The sequence below is a fragment of the Haliotis rubra genome, unplaced genomic scaffold (assembly GCF_003918875.1).
Source record: "Haliotis rubra isolate DU_JTF1 unplaced genomic scaffold, ASM391887v1 Scf129, whole genome shotgun sequence".
NCBI lineage: Eukaryota > Metazoa > Mollusca > Gastropoda > Lepetellida > Haliotidae > Haliotis > Haliotis rubra.
In genome coordinates this window covers 163,376-185,497 of record NW_025765214.1, presented here as the reverse complement: position 1 = coordinate 185,497, position 22,122 = coordinate 163,376, and the positions used below count along the sequence as shown (strand labels likewise).

The 22,122-nt window shown below is 39.3% G+C and overlaps 1 protein-coding gene across 4 annotated transcripts in view; it reads right to left on the bottom strand.

Annotated features, from left to right (window-relative positions):
• The window catches only part of LOC124266910, a 77,097-nt gene that overhangs the window by 3,929 nt on the left and 51,046 nt on the right, over window positions 1-22,122 (bottom strand). For 2 of the 4 annotated variants that reach the window (XM_046701753.1, XM_046701752.1), the window contains exons 4-15: window positions 9,613-9,795; window positions 8,957-9,218; window positions 8,626-8,773; window positions 7,844-8,101; window positions 7,341-7,613; window positions 6,794-7,034; window positions 5,919-6,135; window positions 2,495-5,407; window positions 1,995-2,333; window positions 955-1,093; window positions 608-792; window positions 234-505 (exon numbers count right to left, since the gene is read on the bottom strand). In XM_046701753.1, coding sequence (XP_046557709.1) covers window positions 234-505; window positions 608-792; window positions 955-1,093; window positions 1,995-2,333; window positions 2,495-5,407; window positions 5,919-6,135; window positions 6,794-7,034; window positions 7,341-7,613; window positions 7,844-8,101; window positions 8,626-8,773; window positions 8,957-9,218; window positions 9,613-9,795 — 5,430 coding nt within the window. Of the gene's footprint in view, window positions 1-233; window positions 506-607; window positions 793-954; window positions 1,094-1,994; window positions 2,334-2,494; window positions 5,408-5,918; window positions 6,136-6,793; window positions 7,035-7,340; window positions 7,614-7,843; window positions 8,102-8,625; window positions 8,774-8,956; window positions 9,219-9,612; window positions 9,796-9,891; window positions 10,236-10,381; window positions 10,904-11,020; window positions 11,351-11,462; window positions 11,629-11,733; window positions 11,870-22,122 lie in introns of those variants that run through there. The other 2 variants (XM_046701751.1, XM_046701750.1) reach the window with 2 other exon arrangements.

The following is a 22,122-nucleotide window of genomic DNA, read 5'->3' as shown; positions in this document are numbered from 1 at the left end:
GACCGAATCCGGGCCAGATATTCCAGTGGTCAATGTTGTGAACAACCGACCCTCCGTGTACAAACGATCGAGTCGCTGAGCTTGAACATCAGATCCATATTGGTCGACCCTTACAACGAGCACAGGTCGATGGGGGCCTGTTCCTACCTACAATTCCTACAGAGATAAAAGAACAGATTTCGAAACATTAAATGTCAATTCTGAGTGAAATTCTACATTGCTTATATACTTACTCTGCCGATTCAGGATAGTCTCCTATGTCGGCCAGATAGAAGTCATTGCGTTTGTACATGCTCCTGATATCCGTCCTGACAGAGTCCAGTTGCTTCTCTATGATAATCATTTCTGACACAAACAGTCTTAGATAGGGAGGCAGTTCTTCCTTGGCGGCTTGTGCAATCTGGTGGTATTTGCCTGACAATTCCTCGCCCACAGACTTGTACAAAGAGTCCAAAGTGGCCTTTGCATTTTGTCCGTACCTCTCCACCTTCCTAGTCAAGTACGCCTATAAATCAAAAAGCATATTTGGCGATATGATGAATTTGCATGTATGTAACTTTCAGTATGTAACTTTCACCACTTTAAAGCTTTCGTGAGTATTAGGTACCTGAACATCAGCGATCATCTGTGGCCTCCAGGATATCCTGGTATGGAGAAGACGGGATTTGTTGAGTCTGAGAGCAACAAGACTGTCAGATATACGATGGGAATTCTCCTGGTGATAAACCTCAGTCTGCATGGCACTTGAGTTGATGTATCTGGCATTCACGTGAAGCATATCTCCGGGGTTATCTGTTCATTCATGTTATGTTAAGAGTGAATGAGAGCATGAGGTTAATTATACAACTCATTGGCAAGCAGTTAAATATTTGCACGCATACACATGTAACTATTGGACGTGATCTTACGAATCAGATTGTAGGTACATGTATTCTAGAAATAAATACTTATCACCTAGGTCAAAACGTGTTGCAAACTCCACCGCCTTCCAAGATGACAATATAGTGCTCAGTGTCCTGTTGTTGATCACTACTTTGAAAGGATTCTCTCCCATTTCAGCAGAGGCTTCCAGATCCTTAATTGGGCATTGCATCTGCAACAAACCTTGTATTACAAGCATTACATGTACCTGTGCGTATTTATTCAAGTGCATCTTATATAGCAACAGTGGTTCTTTACAGTTGTGTATTCCTTTCAGTTTCTATACTGAACTACATTAGAAACACACACCCTTCTTATCATGGAGAATGCAAAACGAATTTTGAATATAAACTGTGCTTGATGTAATCTGGCTATGGAAGATAAACAGGATGCACACCGAGAAGCAAGTGCATCATTGTGTGATCACGTGGCCCACCATTTGCTGAAAATCGCGTGAAAATGCATACGTATTGACGTTTCCACAACACACAGACAGATCATTCAACTGTATACCAAACTAACACCGAAATTTTTAACAGCACTAAATTGTTGACTTTCCATAATGCCACGTTTATGAGCTGTTGAGAGAAATAGAGCTGTTTGGTTACTTGAGACAGGTTTGTCTGCAGGTAAAGTGTCCAGAAGGTTGAATTGTCACAATTCAAAATCGTCAGGGGCGGTGGGGTAGCCTAGTACATTTTCAACAGGATAGTGCACGACCCCGTACTGCTAAAAACAGCATGAACTTCCTTCAGCAAAACAACATTCGACGCAAGTGATGGTCATACCCGTTAATGTCATTGACTGTGTTAAGGTTTTGAGCGCGTGTGAATTTAAGTTGGGACCCCGTCAATGTTATCGACGTTGAGTTATGGTTGCACTAAACGATGAATGATTGCTTTTGCTTTTTCTTGTGTTTCCATCATGATGGACAGTTTCAGTTTCTCCATTTATTTGTTATATTCCCGTGATGCGTTTCCAAAGTAGTTCAGTATATAAATATATGAACAAGAGTCATCATTTCGTTTATTTTTTTATAAACAATAGACCAAGAACGAACATACAGTACTCACTTTAAGCTTTAACATTTGCATTCCCGTATCGAACTGTCCTTTGAGTGCAAAGTTCTTTGTCTCCCTCCTGGCTGTCAGGTAGATCATTTCTATTCCAGCAGATACCTGCTCGCTGGAGCTGCCGATGTGGGATGTAAGTTTGACGTCCACATCTGTATATGGGTGGCTTATGCCAACCACAAGACTGTACCTGGTGTCACCGTAGCCAGAGGAAATGTCACCCACGCTACATGTGAGGGTAATCGTTTTCCGGTCGTCGTCGGTGTAGGATAGTAGTGTTTTTCCATTGAAGACAGTCCTGCCATCATTTAGCAGCAATCCCGTGTCGACCTTGATGTTCTGAAGATTATAAGCAACACATACAATACGATAAATTCAATATGATTGTGGACATAGGACATTATGTGCAGTGTTCAACATGACATTTTTTTATTAGTAAGGGGAATAAAGGATCATGTGTGTGTGACAAGTCCAAAGGAAGTAATGCGTTTTGTTCCTACCTTGCCAATAGAAGGAAATCTCAGAGAGAGACCAGTCTGCTTGTTCTTGTCACTGGGGGTGAAGACAGCTTTCATGCCAATCTTCTTTGTATCATCTCTGTCTGCATCCCAGGAGAAGGCTCCATCAAGGGTTTTGCTTGCACGTGTCTGACTGTAAGACCCATCCATTTGGAGACTTCTGAGTGGGGATCCTACTTTAAAGGTGCCATCATACATCTTGCTGTAACGGCGGTTACGGCCCTTAACATCCACATCATAGAAAAGTTTGTGTCCTGCATCTTCATTCCAGATGAATTCTCCACGACTCTTTTTTTGGCGCTGTGAACTGAGGACATTTCCAGTGATACCACCAGTGCGAGTGGGATGAATAAACTTCAATGTCACGTCTTTGTTTAGCAGTGACTGTCTGCTCTTGTCAGTTAGCTTTGCTTGGACTTGAAGGTTGCTATCAGGATTGTTTCTGTCCCAGTTGAGAATCATTTCCCCGCTAACATTTCGTAGTTTTCCAGGAATGTATACATGTGTAAGTGATGTGTCATATGTCGATTCATCAACCAGTATTAAACATTTAGCTCTCAGGTTTTTTAAGGCTCCTTCTTTTGAGAGCACAACCGTAATGTTGCGAAAATCATAAACATCTGAGTTAATGCTTACACTTCCATGAAATTTGTTTGTGTTGACTATACCATTAACGTTGGTAGCAATGTATTTGGTCCCATTTCTTTCTAACATCAGAGCACCCTTAATACTTCCATCATCAATAAAGTGATGGTAATCTAAAACACAATTTCCAAGCACTACCAAAGGCACTTTTGTCTCAACTTTGAGTGTAACATTTTGTACATACGAACTTCTAAAAGAAAGTTTTACAAGATCTCGGCCATCAATTTCTTTAGATTTGTAAAATAAATCTATGTCAAGAAATGAATACAAAACACAATCCGAACTTAGAGTCAGTTGCTCCCCTTGACTAGTTACGAGTGTTATACTAAAGTTAAAAGTTTTGCGACCCTGAGAACGACCTGTAAAGAGAAAGTGTTGCTTCTCATAACCAGTAATTGGTGTTATTAGTTCCACTTTCCATGATTCGTTTCCATGTATGCGTGGAAAGGCAGTAATTCTAAAAGTAATGACTTCGTTGTCTGTGTAGCGAATATTAAGTTCATACACTTTATCATTTCTTCTTTCAATGCCATAACCCAATGTAAACCCAATGTTTGTGAAGTTCTCAGCAGGTGTCCAAATTGTCAGATGTGAGTGAACTCCATCCCTATTGTCAATTACAAATTCAGTCCCCAGTGTTTCATTATGTATGCTAAACGTACTTGTGGCGTTAAATACGCGATTACTGTCTGAAATGTTATAGGTTCCTTCCATTACTTCATAACCATGGAAATTGGTGTGCAAGGTCATGTTCCCCACTTTGTAGCTCCTTTTAATGGTAGCATACAGTGTAATTATCATTTCATCAATACCAATGTACAATTTTCCATTAAAATATGACCCTGTTCTATGACCACTAAATACAACCTTGCTTGTTTTACACTTTTCAAATGGTGTTTTCACCAGAAATGTCATCGAAGGGCCAACTGGATCTTTTTCAATCCCAATAGAGTCTATGGTAATTTTCTGGTGGTTTCCATACATTAATGTAGTATTTCCATATAATTTACCATGCATAAGAAGTCCATCAAACCTAAATGAAAATATTTCAAATTTTTTAAATGGAGTCCTAAGTTCTATTAAAATAAACTCCGAGGACCGAAAATTGGAACCAGATGATCCGTATTTTCTGTTTTTAGTGATATTCAATGTTATTTCTCTGCCATCCATGTAACGGAGGGCTGCATAGTCATTCCTCCAACGTTTAGTATATTGGAACCAAAGTCCTGTTTCACGAAAATTTTGGAACGGTGTTCTTAATTTCAAAACCATTTTGCTTCTGTCTCCCTCTTTGACGCCAACAACCATACCTTCAAAGGTGGAACCTTCGAATGTGTATAAAGCACTGGTATTCAGCATTGTTGGTGTTACTTCAAAGTTGAAAAGCACTTTAAGTACCTGCATACTCTTGTTATTAGATGTTAATGCAACTTTAATTTTCTGTCCATGTATGTAGACAATATGCACTGAATGAGTATAGCCAAGCACTTGGATTTCAGTTTTGCCTTCACAGTTCTTTAGAGGGCCGGTATAGGTGAACGACACTACGTTGTTTCTTGATGGAGTCTTCAGTGACATTGCTAGTCTGCCGTTTGCAGAGCTGGCAAGACTGAAGCTGAACATACATGTAGCCCTTTTGCTGAAACCATTTGTGATTTCAGCAGTCAAATCAGCTTCAGATTTACTAAACGAATGTTGATACTTTACAGTGTTGTTTTCAAATCCTTCAAAAGGTGTTGTGATATCGCCCTCAAATTCGACATGAGCCAGGTCATTGTATAAGAATGAAATAGCTCCTTTTATATTTTTACTCTTAGCATATGTCAGGCTTGCATTTGTCTTAAAATTGACAATACCCCCAACATGGTGAAAATGCAATTCAAACTTCCTGTCACTGTTGGAAGGAGATGACAATACTCCGACAGCAGACAATGCCAACCCGTTATGAGTATTCGATGGCATCTTAAAATCGATTGCATAGGACATCCGATTTCCGTTTGATCCCGAAGAAAATGATCCAACTAAAGAAGCCACCTTCGTATCATGATCTAGGCTTACTTCAGCATTTAGAAATCTAAGTTGGTGAAGGGGTGTCTTGATTTCAACAACTGCTGTGGTCTCTTTTGTGTTTGTGGTGACCCGACACTCAACTGAAGTAGATACTGTAAGTTTCTTGTAGTTTGCAGCGAGTTCTGATCCTATTGTGCGCGAGTTTCCATTATATTTACCTTGAATGTCGAAACTGACATCCTGAAATGAAATTTACTTTTGTACAACTTCATTGTCTTCAAAAAGCCACATTTAAAAAAATATATTTTGCTTAAACGAGCACAAATGTAATTTGTATTTTCGCTTTTAATATGTACTGTATTTGAAACAGATGTGATGTCTAGGGGTTTTAACTATGCATGAAGGGTATGCCCGTGACGCCTTCAGATATATGTCCCTTAAGCCTCTGATACCCGATAGACAGGGAACTGTCCACATTTACACTCACAGCCCGACCTTACCTCAACTGATACCACGCAAGTCATTACGACCATAGAAAAAGAAATACATTGGAGAATAATTCTGAAGATTCTTTTAAGGGTCTTGTGATATAAGAATATTCCTAGATTCGAACAATTTGACGATATTTTTCTCACAAGAATGTACGAAACAGCACAATTTCAGTCTAAGTGTCCATCTATTAGTTTTATCCAATCGACTTTAATTAACTGGCTAACTGTAATAACCGTTGATCAACCATAAGATGTCTTACCATTGGACCAATCTCAGTCTTCAGTTTGTATTTGACATTGACTGCCCGTTTGTTCATATGGTGATCTATCGAAGCGGATCCTGTGATGTGTCTTGCAGGGTGTCCAACCTTGACCCCATACTTTATTGTGACATCTGCTTTGGTATGCCTCGTGCTGTGGGAAACGTCACCTTTCAGAAACACGTTCAGATGCGGGCGCTCCTGGTTTTTATAGTCCCTGTGTCAGAAAAAAACATAGCAGTTGAGCTTTTCAGGCAAAGTATTTGTAGCATGGAACATGTGTATATAACATTTTGTCTTTGTAACACAATTCCCACATGTGTTCAAGCCATAGCTCTTGCTGGCGTGTAAATATTCCTGTCTGGCCTAGAAAAACAAGTGATTTATATTTCGACCAATGCACCACCATCGATTTTGAACATCCATTCCATTTGAGTGAGTGTGTTTAGTTTTACGCCGCACTCAGCAATAGTCCAGCTATATGACGGCGGTCTGTAAATAATCGAGTCTGGACCAGACATTCCAGTGATGAACAGCATGAGCATCGATCCGCGCAATTGTTAACCGATGACATGTGTCAAACAAGTCAGCAAGCCTGACCACCGGATCCCTTTTAGTCGCCTCTTACGACAAGCATGGGTAACTGATGATCAATATTCTAACCCGGATCTTCACAGGTACCATTCCATTTGAGATTACACTATGTTTGTCATACAGAACAGACTAGTCGAATAGACATATGGCACAAACTATTTTATACGTTCAGCCTAATTTTCGTTTGTCAAAAGAAATATTTACAATTTTGGACAACAGCGGACAAATTTCAGGACATTCTCAATGAGTTAGTTGGAAAGTATTTCTAGGCTTTCACTTACATTTGGAACTTTGACTTTAAGTGTGTTTTCGTCTTGTGATCTGTCAGCTTTGACCTGATTGTATGCTTGTTGTTCCAGCTTCTGTAGGCTTCGGGAAGTGTGTACTCCACGGTGACTGTGGGGTTAACTGTTTTCTTCGTACTTTCCACATTGCCAATGACTTTGGCATCCAGGAACTCAGATCTGACAATAACCTTTGCCGAGTGTTTTGTCTTTTTACTAGATATTTGGTACATATCACCTGTTTAAAAAATCTCATTTTACACTTCTACAAATTTGTCTGTAAGTATATACATCGTGTTTACATATTAGGAAGGCATATATTACGTAGTTTGTCTTGTATCTGTACGATGAAGCAGATTCAAAACACCATTAAATGTTCCTGTTGTATTTAATACAAATTCATGCGTCACCTGTTTTCGTGGCACTGCTGAATATCCCATATAACCATCTACGATGCATAATATTTATAGTAACGTTTTATGTTCTGATATGTAAATAATTACAACATACTTAAAATGATTTGACAAGTGGCCATAATACTTACATTGAAATGTAATTGGCTTGTTAAGAAGTTTGTGAACATCGAAAGTGACGCTTCCCTGAAGTGATTTGCTCTCCTTATATTCCCATTCCCCCTTGAGTGAGACCAGCTCACGTTTTGGGGTCTTCATCGTTAATGTCGGGATGACCTTGATGATTGGCTTCTTCTTGCCAGTCTCCTGGTACACATAACCGGCCTCTAGAACGTACTCCTCCTCTGGGGCGAGACTCAAGGTACCCTTTAGACTCCTCTCAGTTTTAGAGTTCATCAAATAGGCTGCAAAATGAAATTTATGTATGACTAAGCCTCGTTGTAGTAGGAGATTGTATCCTTTAGAACAGGAAGATAATACATCACGACCGAATGTATGTTGTATGTTGTAAGTTCAAGTGTAGTGCTTTGGTATTTTTTATTTATTCTATTTGGCTGATTATTGGCGTGGGTGGAGGGTGCGGGGCTGTTTGTTGTGTTTTGTATTGAAATGTAATGGTAAAGATTCTACTTGCATTTCAAGCTCACGGCTTCTGTTGTTAATCCTTTAAGCGTTAACTCAACACTGACTTTCTTGTTTACTTCAGTCTCTACTGTTCCAGTCAGTTGGATGACCTTTGCTCTTGGACGCCTGATCTCTAGTCGGGGCATGTAGGTTACAGTTGTCTTTTTTCTCTTTATGCCAACTTCACCGATGACAATATATTCTGATGATTTGTCAACAGTTAACTGGCCTTTCAAGCCAATATTTTTCTTCTCAGATATCATTGAACCTGTGGAATATTACATAGATGATAACCATAAATTCAATCTAATTCACGTCATTATTTGTATTTAATTGTCAAAGACGATGAAGATTAACGACATCCTGTATGTTCATAGCACACTGAGAAATTGGGTGGGTTTCTTTATGGGGTGGGGGTGTTTGTTTTGTGGGGGGGGTTGGGTCAAAATCAGGACTATTGAAATCTATGCTAAATCATGGTATATTTAACAATATTATTTGATGTAACAAACAAACTGCTTATAATATATTCTGACAATATATTCCGATGATTAATCAACAGTTAACTAGCCTTTCAGGCCAATATGTTTCATCTCAGAGGTCATTGAACCTGTGGTATAGTACTATACACTCAAACCTTTTCACGTCAACATTTGTATTATTTGTAACTATGGCAAAGTAGATGGAGATTAACGTCATCTTGTATGTTCATAGCACATTAAGAAAAATTCAGGATTTTCTTCAAAGACATGATGCAATTAATAATATTGTTTGATGTAAAAATCAAAGTGCCTTTAAGGGTAGCTTTTTTCCAGGGGGTGAATGCTTCCATCATAAATTCTTTGGTTTTCCTCTTTAAAGTAAACCGAACGTCAATGGTGCGGTCAGTTCTGGATCCAGGTGTGTTCAGGTTGAATTGCACAAACGTGTTCTGCTTATTCTGTAAACATCCAATACGAACGGACAATTTAGCATATCAAATAAGATAAAAAATTATCCACCTATTATCTTTGAGTCCCCAACATCCATTGTTGGTTCATGCAGTTTTTTTAGACGTATATCATTTGTTTGTGATGCCTTCATTGAAATATAGAATGTAGATCAATACCGAGAGATTACCTACCCCTGATTGTTTAGCCATGAGTTTGTAGCCAGTGTGTGTGTCCCTCTTGTGAAGAACAAGGCTTTGAGAGAAGGGCCCTGTGAAGGGGAAATATGGAGCATCATCTACCATGGAAGTACTAGGCCACTGGAATTCATTACAGAGCTCAAGACCAGTCATGGTGGCAAGTCTGGCTCCTGTGCACAGTTCCAGCTTCTTTCTGTTTCCTGTGACCAAGTCTTGTTTTTGCTCCTGATCACCATGAATGCTGAAGAATTCTGTGCTGTAGAATATAAACGAAAATCTTAATCTGTAGATAACAATAAAATTATATTTTGAATGACTGAACGATTCATGTATGATTAGCATATTAAAAAATCATTCAATATCCTTCAATGAACAAAGAGGAAATGTAATAATTTATATGAAATGTTTTCAGGTGTCAAACAATATTTATATTGATATTAATGGTTTTCAGAGTATACTAAGAAACTATTATGACAACGGCAGGTTTTGTTCTCTACAGTAATAACACCGTTCTCAGCACCATACTAATGACCAGAAAACTGACAATCCTCTGAAAAGGAAAAATAAAAAATATGTTTAAATGTTTATGAAACACATGAGATAATGAGTGATATGTTCTGTTATCTTCTTCATGTAATAGATGTTACTACCTCACATCCAGGATTTCCATTTTCTGCTGTGGGAGATCAATGTCTGCACTAAGAATCTTTCCACGTCTGAGTTCTACACGCCCTTTTAGTGCAGTGCTGGAATGCCAGGTGTTGACAACTCTAAGGCCGGTTTTGGTGACAAAGGCATCCATGCTCATAGTGCCTGTAATCTTAATAGATCCACTGGAAAAAATCGTCAAAACATATAATAAGTGCAAAAGTTATGTAAAACTAGTTTAACACACATTTGCAAGAAACAAAATCTCAGCCATCAAGTACCTTGGCTTCATGATTCCATCAATGAGGAGACTCCGTGGCGAAGTCAAAATGTTTCGAAGATCAACTTGACCAGATGCCTGAAGATCAATGCTGGCTGTTCCGTTCACGTTGAGAGTCAGGGGGAGACCGGAGCTGGTAGGGATAATCATGCTACTGTCCAGGATCATCATACTCTGAGTGAAGGAGTAATCCTGCTTCTTGGACATCTTGATAAGGAAGTCCAGTAAGTTGAAGTTCTTGACAGAAGCAATGGGATCTACGCCTTTGTAATGGCCATAGTACATTTCATTCCCAAAGATCTTCATGTACATATCAAGTTTCAAGTCAGAAACATTGTCGGAAACCTACAAAAACAAATAAATAGCGAGAGAGTGAGGAATAGAGGGAATTAGCATTCAGTTTCATACCAGCAACAATTTGCGATGAATTATATAATCAGACATTGTAATTGTCATAATGTAATCTACAGCTATACTTATCATATACTTACCACATCATTTTTCGGCAGCCAATCTCTGAAGAAGGTATATTTGCTGAAGTATTTTTCAATCAAATACTCCACGCCTTCCACACGTCCACCCACTTCAAAGAGATTGAGAGAGCTACCGAAGAGATCAACTGTCATGTTGAACATTGCAGAACGAGGAAGGGCAGACTTATCTGAAAAGATGACATTACTCTCGAGCATGGCACCAGTGTTGTACTTCTCCAGGAATAGAGAGCCTTCGTAGTTGCGGGAATACTTTAGTGTTGAGAGGTCGAAATTTTTTCCAAGGGTTTTGTCCTCCAAGATCCGTCTGATGGTCTGCTTCTGTGGACTGGATGTTTCCATCAGATTAGTAAGATGAGACCAGACGAAGGATCCCACTTGCTTAGCTTTCTCAGACATGAGAGTACCTTGGATTCTGCTGAAGACATCTTCAGATGGACACTGCATTACAGCCAAGTAGGCTGCAATTCTCAGCTCGGAATCCTCATCGGAATCTTGGTAGATGGTCATAACTTTGCTTCTCTGGAATGAAACACGTGGATGTACTGGACATTTTACGGATATCAAACATATCATGGTATCTAAATGTAACAGATGTCCTATTCTAGAGTAAATTTTGTATACATTTCCAAAACTTACATCGGCAGTACAGGGTAGTCTTCTGTAAGCATGGATGGCAGCTACTCGGATCTCCATGGGGTTGTCTTGTCTGTTGAAGCAGCTGCTGAGTGTAGTGGTCAGTCTGTCCAGATGGCCTGCATTTCCGAGAGCACGAAGGGCCACAAGACTCGTCTCCAGATTAGAATCTCTGATGTAGCAGCCATAACCGATAGTCTTCTCCATAGTAGAGATGATATTTGTGATTGTGGATTCCACAGAACAATCTTCATGATGGTTGCAATAGTTGTTGACCATAGTAGAGATTGGAAGCATAGCAGCCTTGCTGTACTGAGGGGTGTCAAGAAGTGCCTACAAATGCATAGATTCAGAGTTGGTATATGACTCATATAAGTTGGTCTCTTTCATTGCTTTTATTGAGGGGGGATACCATCATTGTAGTTTGATGTGGTTGTAAGCTCACCTTTACTTCCTGCAACATCTCCATGGTGGGGTAGTGGATGAGAGACAAGGATGTGATCCACATGGTTGCCTGAGCTCCAGTTACTTCTCTTTTCAGCAGAATGACTTTCAAGAACATAACAGATGCACTTGTGCTGGCCATCGGGATAGAGTCCAGGAAAATATTCCTGGAAACGAGCAAGAATAGAAATTATTTAACACCGAACCCAACCCAATACTAGAGGTATGAGTTATGAGGACACTTAAATATTGTGAAATATAAAATGGAGTACTAACTCTCTCGCTGTTATCAGTGCAGAGTGACCCAGATTTAACTTGCTCGTAGATGCTTTTGATGTCATCAAAACGCAGGTTTTTTGATGATGTAGACAAGCTCAGAGAACAAGCGTGGAGTGTCAGGGCGGATGTCATCGTGTGTATTCTGACAGAGCTCTCGCAGTTTACTCTCAGCATCTCTCATTGGTTGGACTTTGTTTTGTTGGCCGTGGACATGTTCAAACGTTATTCCTGCTTGATTCAGAATGTAATCTGGAACATGATTACGTTTGTAAAACATTGGGAATAATTTTGGAAGTTGATAATCGATGTGCTTTTAGGTCTTTATAATTGTGATACAATTGTCTCTACTATTCGCCTTTAACACCTAATGGAACTGGTTTCAGCAGATAATCGAGACACGTTATTTCTAGCATGAAGTCTTATTTATTTGTAATATATACTCATGCCAATAATGGTTGTCACCCCCTCCCCACTCCCCACACCCCCTCTCCAATTAAAAAAATTGAAGGGGGTGACAACCATTATTGGCATGAGTATATATAGTTATCTTAACTATTGTTTGCTCTGCAGATGCTAACACCAGGGTCGTGATCACCTTGTCTTGTGGTAACACCAGATCTCTCAGTCTTGTAGTTGAGTTTCTGAAGGACTTTGGTGGTGGCACCACTAGTGGCTCTAGAGAAGGGCCTGAATGTGTGGGTCTCCCGGATGAGCGCACTCTTGAGCAGTCCATTCTTGTCCAGTTCCTGTTCACATTCGTGTGTACTCTTCATGAGGGGCAGAGACTGGATCTCTGAAGGAACTCTGTACTGCATGCCATGGACTGAGCCGTGGTAGTCATTACGGTCAGTGCAGCCAAGGAGATCTTTTGCCTTTTTAATTGTTGTAGAAAACCATCCTGGAATGACTTTGTAGTCAGTATGACATTCTCCGGTGACATCTCTCTGTAAGTGGAATTGCAAATCCATTGCGACAGACTGGTGGTGTTATCGTTGTAAGTTTATGGTAATACAACAAGGAAAATGGGTAGTTACAAACATTGATTTTATGCAGATTTGAGTATTTTCGTATCAGAAATTCACACACATTACAAATGGGCTTTTTATCAGTAATATATAACACTGTTCATGCCATGGGAATCTGTTACGTAACCAAATCTGTCTCAAATAGCATCATATTATTATTGGGTCTATATATTTACTTCAAAGACACTCTGGTCTCTACCCAGGTTGTCCATACTGTTCTGGACAGCAGTGAGAAGACCTCTCTTGATGTTGAGGGCCCACGTGGTTTCACCCTCAGCGGGACACAGTTCCTCTATCACGCCATCTTGGAAAGAGAAGCGAAGTGGAGATCGTTCCAGATTCCACTTGAATTCCCCACTTTCGTCAGCATTTTCCATTCGGTTCGAAGGAGAGGGATCAGATCGGTACACTTTGACATCGTGTAGCTGCGGATTTGACATACAGTTATGTTACTTAATGAATGGTTTGAACTCTTGCATGAGTTTCATGTTATAATACATATTTGTTAAGTACAGTGTACCCCGATGGGATCGTTGTGGGCACAAACACTACCGAAATGTACCAAAGGTACCTTTCTGTGTGCTGAGACGTAACCAAGCTAAAATATAATTGCAGAAAATAAAGCTTTTGTGAACATTCTGTTTTGTGAAATGCACCTGTTCCTTGGCCCTGAACATGAAAGATTTTCTTTAGATTCTAGATCATACCGATGTATTGGAGGGTTTGGATTGTTTGTTGTTTAACGCCGCACTCAGCAATATTTCGGCTGTATGGCGGCTTTCTGTAAATAATCAGCTCTGGACTAGACAATCCAGTGATCAACAGCATGAGCATCGATCTACGCAATTGGGATGCGATGACATGTGTCAACAAGTCAGCGAGCCTGACCACCCGATGCCGTTAGTTGCCTTTTACGACAAGCATGGGTTGCTGAAGACCAATTGTAACCCGGATCTTCACGGGTATGTATTGGAGGGATTCCATCGAGCTATATAAACACTGAGGATATTCATTGACGTGCATATAGTTCTCTTATTTTCCACGATGCACAGCAACATCCACTATGCACTCGAAATCAGGCGAGATGAAACTATAAATGCAATATGGACTCGACCGCTGTTAAAGTACCGAGTACTGTTCTGTTTTCTGATATTTGCTGGGGTACGTTTCCGTGGACTGAATGCAGATCTTCATACCCAGGATTCATACCTGTAGTATTTGTGCCGACAACGACCCCTTCAACCCGAGCTACCTACCTTAAGAGCCATTTCGCACTTCGACAGCACTTCGATGTCAGCAGTTGCCCGGATACCAAGAGTCGCCTTGTCGCTTGAAGCTCCCGCCATGGACGTCTTGGTCTGAACGTTGTAGTCGTACACATACGTCGTCCCGGGGACGTACTTGAACTTGGATGTGTCTGGCAATAGATACCTTAATGACTTGAAGGACACACGTGGTCCTTGTATAAAATGACTGGTTGACACGTATCATTGCATCCCAGTTGCGTAGATACAAATACTGTGGATCACTGGTCCAGACTCGACTATTTACAGACCGCCGTCATACAGCTGAAATATTGCTGAGTGCGGCGTTAAACACAACCAACCATCCAACCAACGAGCCGCACACTCCAGACACGCGTGGCTGCAGATTTGAATAACACAACCTTGAACTCGACATTGAACTTGAACTAGGCGCAATTTCATTTGACATCTCTAGGAAAGTTATTAAGATATCAGCAAAAGAGCTGTGACGAACTAGTCGGAAACCCTGATGAACGATGTCAATTGGGATCATCTCTATTCACCGAGGCGCTTTACAACATTTCCGGGCGATTTCACAAGTACGGAATGACATTTTCTCGCGAATCGACGTTTCTTTCTGAGTTTTACTGTCGTCTTTATCAATTTCCTCTTAATATTCTGCTTTCAATAGTTAAAGCTAACCGGTTCTTCAGAATAGACAACCACTTAACTTACCTGTGCATATCCTGGCACATTTCCTGGATCCTGGTACTCGGTGATTGGTGACTGGACCTTCAAGCAAACATATAGGTCAAAATTCATCTATTGAAACTTACTCTTTCTTCAACAAGCAATTTATACTGATATTAAACTGAGAATTGTTTGCTTTTTAAAAAGATTACAAAAATTGTTCGAAATCTGCAAGTAACTTGTGCGTTCAGGTCATTGCTGAAAAATTTACATAGAAGTAATTAACAAAGTCAGAAATGTATCAAGTAGTATCTCCATATACTATTGTTTTAATAGTAGTATATAAAGGAATTATGCCTTGGTATTTCGAATTGGAAGGAATCAGCAAGTCTGTAGTCAATCAGCAAGTCTGTCCCTTGTGTAAAGGTTGCGACGTAGATTACTGTTGTCGATTGTTGATAATGATGTGTCTGTATGTGTCATAGTTGGTTATCATGTTGACAAGGTTGTATCACACATTTGACCTTGGTGGGAATGTATTCCGTGACCAGCCATGTCAAAATATCATGGCAATGCAATTACACGGACCCTTCACTATCATTTAAATATTAATTATTCGCATTATGGAACAAAAAGATATCACATATCACATATTACCATTTCTACCTCACACGCGTGATCTGCCTGAAGAGATACACACATGTAGCTACGTATCTGATACACATAATGCTTATTCTATTCATGGTGCGAAGTAACTTCACACAAATAATTATTCTTTCATTCATGAAGATATGTATCTTTTCTACATAATCGTTGTTACATTTCTGCAGCTGTGTAACTGACACACATGATATTTGTTGTTTTTGTTTTGTTTTTATTTCCATCTTTTGAAGTTACATTTTTCCATCTTTTTTGAACATTCATAGGTTATGTGAGGATCAAAATCTGTGGCTGTTGTTGTAAACGTAATAATATTTATTCTATTCACCGAGTAACTGTAACCCACAATTATCATTTTACTGTAGAAGCTGTGTAAATGTAACATTAATCATTGTTTTATTCATGCAGCTATGCAACCGATGAACTTTTAAATATTTATTCTATTCACAGAGTTAAGTAACTGTAACCCACAATTATCATTTTACTGTAGAAGCTGTGTAAATGTAACATTAATCATTGTTTTATTCATGCAGCTATGCAACCGATGAACTTTTAAATATTTATTCTATTCACAGAGTTAAGTAACTGTAACCCACAATTATCATTTTACTGTAGAAGCTGTGTAAATGTAACATTAATCATTGTTTTATTCATGCAGCTATGCAACCGATGCACTTTTAAATATTTATTCTATTCACAGAGTTAAGTAACTGTAACCCACAATTATCATTTTACTGTAGAAGCTGTGTAAATGTAACATTAATCATTGTTTTATTCATGCAGCTATGCAACCGATGAACTTTTAAATATTTATTCTATTCACAGAGTTAAGTAACTGTAACCCACAATTATCATTTTACTGTAGAAGCTGTGTAAATGTAACATTAATCATTGTTTTATTCATGCAGCTATGCAACCGATGAACTTTTAAATATTTATTCTATTCACAGAGTTAAGTAACTGTAACCCACAATTATCATTTTACTGTAGAAGCTGTGTAAATGTAACATTAATCATTGTTTTATTCATGCAGCTATGCAACCGATGAACTTTTAAATATTTATTCTATTCACAGAGTTAAGTAACTGTAACCCACAATTATCATTTTACTGTAGAAGCTGTGTAAATGTAACATTAATCATTGTTTTATTCATGCAGCTATGCAACCGATGCACTTTTAAATATTTATTCTATTCACAGAGTTAAGTAACTGTAACCCAAAATCATTGTTTTTATTCGAGAAGCAGAGTAACTGTAACATATAATCATTCTTTTTTTCATGCACCTAAGTAACTGATGGACTTAATGTTTACTCTATTCACGAAGTTGAATAACTGCAACTCACTATCACTGTTGGGACATGTCCAAGTGTATGCCCAAGTGTATCAGGTATGTAGTTGTACCGTTGTGACTGTAGCCATCGCGCTATATACCGATGCGTATATACTGCTCGATAACGTTCAAGCTGGAGTAAGTGAGTATTGTTTTCTGCCGCTTTCAGCAATAACTGAGCATTATCACGGCGGGGGACACATGAAATGGGCATCACAAATTGTACCCATGTTGGGAATCAAACCCGGGTCTTCAGCGTAACAAACCATAAGGCTACTGCACCGCCCCCTCAAGGATGTTGTCTTGGGGATGACTTATCTTTAGCGTAAGCCTACTGAAAGACCGATATACATTTCAACAAAACAGGGAAACCTTGTTACCACAAATCCCGTTTAATCTGTATAATTATATATTAATGTTTAAACCTGTTCGACTCATGAGGTAATTTAATTTGGAATATATGGGGCACCAAAATGAGTTCGAGACAGCCGTGATTCGACACATCCAGTACAAGATTATAATAATGATGAGAATAGAAAGAATTCACAGGGACTGGCAGGTTAATTCGGTGCAACCGGGAATTCGACATACTCAAGATTGTTATAAGATAGAATGCACCCATAAAACGTTAACAAATTACAACAAATTCATTATTTGGATCTGCGGTTATTCTCAAGATTGCTTCAATGTCGCGGATATTTGTGGAAGGCACTGGAGACGGGAACTCGTGAGTTACAAAGTGAGTGAGTGAGTTTAGTTTTACGCCGCTTTTAGCAATATGCCAGCGGGGGACACCAGAAATGGGCTTCACACATTGTACCGAGTTACAAAGCAAACATTGATAGAGATATGTATATTTGATGATTGTTTCGTGCGGTCGTTGTCAGTCAAGTCGTTAGTGACACATTCATCATGAGAGACAGACCAGAATAAGCTGACGTTAGAACAATCAAGAAGAATGGTAGGAGGACGATTGACCGATCAGTGGTGCCTGCATGTTTTCGATTACGAGAAACGTGAGATCAGATAGAATTTTTTAAAGAATCAAAACGATGGATTGGATTGTGTGATCGAAGTCAGGTCAGGTCAGACTCGAACCTCTTAAAAAGATGCCTTTAAACACGAGTAGTGCGACCGTTCCTATCGACCGAGACGAATCGCTGCTTTTGAAATCGGGGACGATCCTATCCCGTCGTGTATTGAAGTGATTGAGTGAATTTAGTTTTACGCCGCTTTAAGCAATATTCCAGCAATATCACGGCGAGGGACACCAGAAATGGACTTCACACATTTTACCCATATGGGGAATCGGACCCGGGTCTTGTTCGTGACGAGCGAATGTTTTAACCACTAGGCTACCCCACCGCCCCATGACGTGTATTGAAGATGTAGTAAGGAGAGATTGACTGAGACAAAGTAATCTTGACTTAGCGACTCGCGTCGGGGAAGGACAGTGTCGGGTCAGGGCTTACACTTACCATGACGACGTAGAACGACAATACGAGAAGGTAACTGCTGCAACGAACATCCGAAACACACACACACACACACACACACACACACACACACACACACACACACACACACAGACAGACAGACAGACAGACAGACAGACAGACACATATATATATATATATATATACATACACACACTCCACACCCCGCGTACGCAGTTACTACAAGAAATGTTAACTTTTTAACGTGAGATGTTTACGATGGTTGGGTGGTTGGTTTGATGTTTAACGATAAACTTGGCAATATTCCAGCTATCCAGGGATGTTTGCCAGGGTTTCCCCGATATACATCGTCGTTCCACTGTCACAAAAACGATATCAAATCGACTGATAACAGTCGCTCAAACACTGCAAACTTAGGGTTGGAACTGTATGTAATTCACAACCGCCGAATAACCTTTTTTTCAGTTTTGGCCACCATTAAAAATTGGTGACTCCTTTTCCTTCCCAACAGTTTTTGTTATGAATGCCATTGATGTATAATCCATTTTGCAATGATTTGGGTGGGCGATTGTACGTGGAATGTGTATGAAAAAGTACAAAGTTGTGCCAACCTACCAGCCAGTGTTCCCGTGAGGAGGATCACCAGAACGCAGACCTTTCTGAGAAGCATTGCTCAGGCCAGTGTGTCGCTACAGACGCATGGGTCTTTATTATACGAATGACGCTGTTGTCTGTTAGGTGCAGTGTGCATTTATCAAAGTCGATGATGGTGTACTTGATAGAGGCACACTTGACCTCCTGATATGTATATAAGTGTAGATAATTATGATGAAGATTGACAGGTGGAAACGAACACAATACTAATCTTTGTTCTCCTATTCCATGTATACTAATCTGTATGTAAAGAGAGCACCTAACATAAATAAAAAATGTGCGGACAGGCCATATTTGGGAACCTAATTTTCAATCTTTCACACGAAACAGAAGCCTAGGTTGTATATAATTGATTGCATGTAATTGTTTGGTTTCTTAACATCCGAACTTGATCTCGAAAAATACAGCCGTTTATAACTTTGATAAGCGACTCCTTTGTCATTTAAATGGATAGGTTGGTCAATGTCGGATCAGGAAAATATTGACGTGGACAGGTTGGTCAATGTCGGATCAGGAAAATTCTGACGTGGACAGGTTGGTCAATGTCGGATCAGGAAAATATTGACGTGGACAGGTTGGTCAATGTTGGATCAGGACAATATTGACGTGGACAGGTTGGTCAATGATGGATCAGGAAAATTCTGACGTGGACAGGTTGGCCAATGTTGGACCAGGACAATACTGACGTGGACAGGCTGGTCAATGTTGGATCAGGAAAATACTCAAATGGACAGGCTGGTTAATGTTGAATCAGGAAAATATTGACGTGGACAAGCTGGTTAATACTGGATCAGAATAATACTGACATAGTCATGTAGGTAAATGTTGGACAAGAATAATACTGACATGGACATGCGGGTCAGTGTTGGATCAGGATAATACTGACATGGATATGTGGATCAATGTTGGATTAGGACAATACTGACATTGATATGTTGGTCAATGTTGGATCAGAATAATACTGACATGGCCATGTAAGTCAATGTTGGATCAGGATAATACTGACATGGATAAGTAAGTCAATGTTGGATCAGAATAATACTGACATGGACATGTAAGTCACTGTTGGATCAGGATAATACTGACATGGACAAGTAAGTCAATATCGGATCAGGATAATACTGACATGGACAAGTAAGTCAATATTGGATCAGGATAATACTGACATGGACAAGTAAGTCAACGTTGGACCAGAATAATACTGACATGGATAAGTAAGTCAATGTTGGATCAGGATAATACTGACATGGACAAGTAAGTCAATATTGGATCAGGATAATACTGACATGGACAAGTAAGTCAATATTGGATCAGGATAATACAGACATGGACAAGTAAGTCAATGTTTGATCAGGACAATACTGACATGGATAAGTAAGTCAATGTTGGATCAGCAAAATACTGACATGTACAGGTAGGCCAGTGGCAGACGTTATTTCTATTCCTGTTCAAATTGCTAAGTTAAAACACATATGTCAGTAGGTAGATGAATTCCTCTTAGGTAGCAAAGGAAACTGCATGCACATCATTAGGCATGTGATATAAATTGAACTCTATGACATGTCAACTCTTGAGGCTTAAAAATGAATTATTTTCAAGACTAGATCGGAGGACTAGCATAGATCCTGTTTCACCAGCCCTTGTCGTTCCTTGAGTTTATTGCCAATACTGCTTAAACGAGATAAAAAAAATATGATATTTTTGACATTTTCTCTCAATTTTACGAAGTTTCACCTTGTAGAATATTTGAAGTATTGACAGCTGGTTCAGAACTGTTTACCCTATACCTGTATACTAGTCAGCGACTACTGGCATTGGATTTCCCCTTGTTCTCTGAGTGACCTTGGATTAGCATGAGACCTGACAGTGATACGGATTTCTCCTATATGTTATAATCAAGAACAGAAACAAATAAAAATCATCCAAGACGAAGAGTATGGATGGTTAAATAAAACTAATTAAGATGATGCATGAATTTACGCTTTTTCTGCTATTGTGTTCTGATGTGTTCGTTGTTGCACCATTGAAATGAAGCGCACGGCTTTGCTGACCAATGACACAAGTCTGGCAACCCACTCAGAAACCTCGATTCCGGACAAGTAATGATTTAGCACAAATGCATCCTTAGTGACTGGCCAGCCTATCAGATTGACAGATTCTTTAACAGTGATTATCCCCTGTCCAGCCAGTAAGTACCCAGTGATGGTCATCTAGGGAGGCCCAGCTTCCTTCCATGTCTGAGGAGCGAGCATGTGCACATGCAGAAATTCCTTCAGTAGTCAAATGAAACAAGTGACCTTGGATTGTTACAACAAAATTGTCCCTATATAAGTTAACTTTGGTTTACAAGTGACACATTGGGTGTGTAAAATGAGTTTTAATGTGGTTGTGAAAATTCACTCTATCCTCCAAGCCTTGGTCAGATATTGTTTATTCTTGCTTCCGTCAAACCATAATTGCATTAGTTGCATGGTCAATACATGGTGAAGAGAAAATATTTGGACCTTAAAACAAATGCGATCAATCTTATCAAGCGTAATAAGCCTTTATTACATGAAATATTACACCTGGAATCATCATTGTCTGATAGTTATTTTAAACACACGCTTTTAATGATATATGTCATTGCATGAATTTTTATCTCCGTTGCATCAGGTAGTTTACACAGTTTAACATCCAAAACGTACCTATATAGGAGAGGTTTGTTCACAACTAATACGAATGATAATTAGTGCAATATAAGCATTGTTTAAGTAATAACAATATACTTCAAATCACGTTAAGCGTTGTAAGGCTTTATAACATTACATTTTACACAACTGGCATTACAGAACATTTTCAGTGAATAAATTACTGATGAATGGCAAAAAAATAGTATACATCTCAGTTCCTTGGCTGCTCGCCGGTCTGAAACACAAACAGGTTTAGACATTATATCTCGAACCGTCTTTGATCAAGACTTATCTTGTTAAATTGCTTTTATCTGACACGAACATGCACAACAATTCCTTCGTGTTTGAGTGTGATTGTCACAATATGGCTTACACAACAAATCCTCGTCCAGAATAACGAGCAAATTTTCTCCACACAAATGCGTTTGGAATGAAGAATTGCCCCCTTAAATTGGGCACTTCTACTTAAACAATTGTAGAAATCAAATAGTGGTCAGGTGGGAACAGTATAGTCTCACGTTCCGTGCATTTTGTAAGTCAAGTTACAACCTGACATTCAAATACATTATGATAATTAGTGTAAAACACTGTCGACACAGCCTACTAACAGCTTCGGCAATATACTTACATGGCACTTTCAAGCTCCGT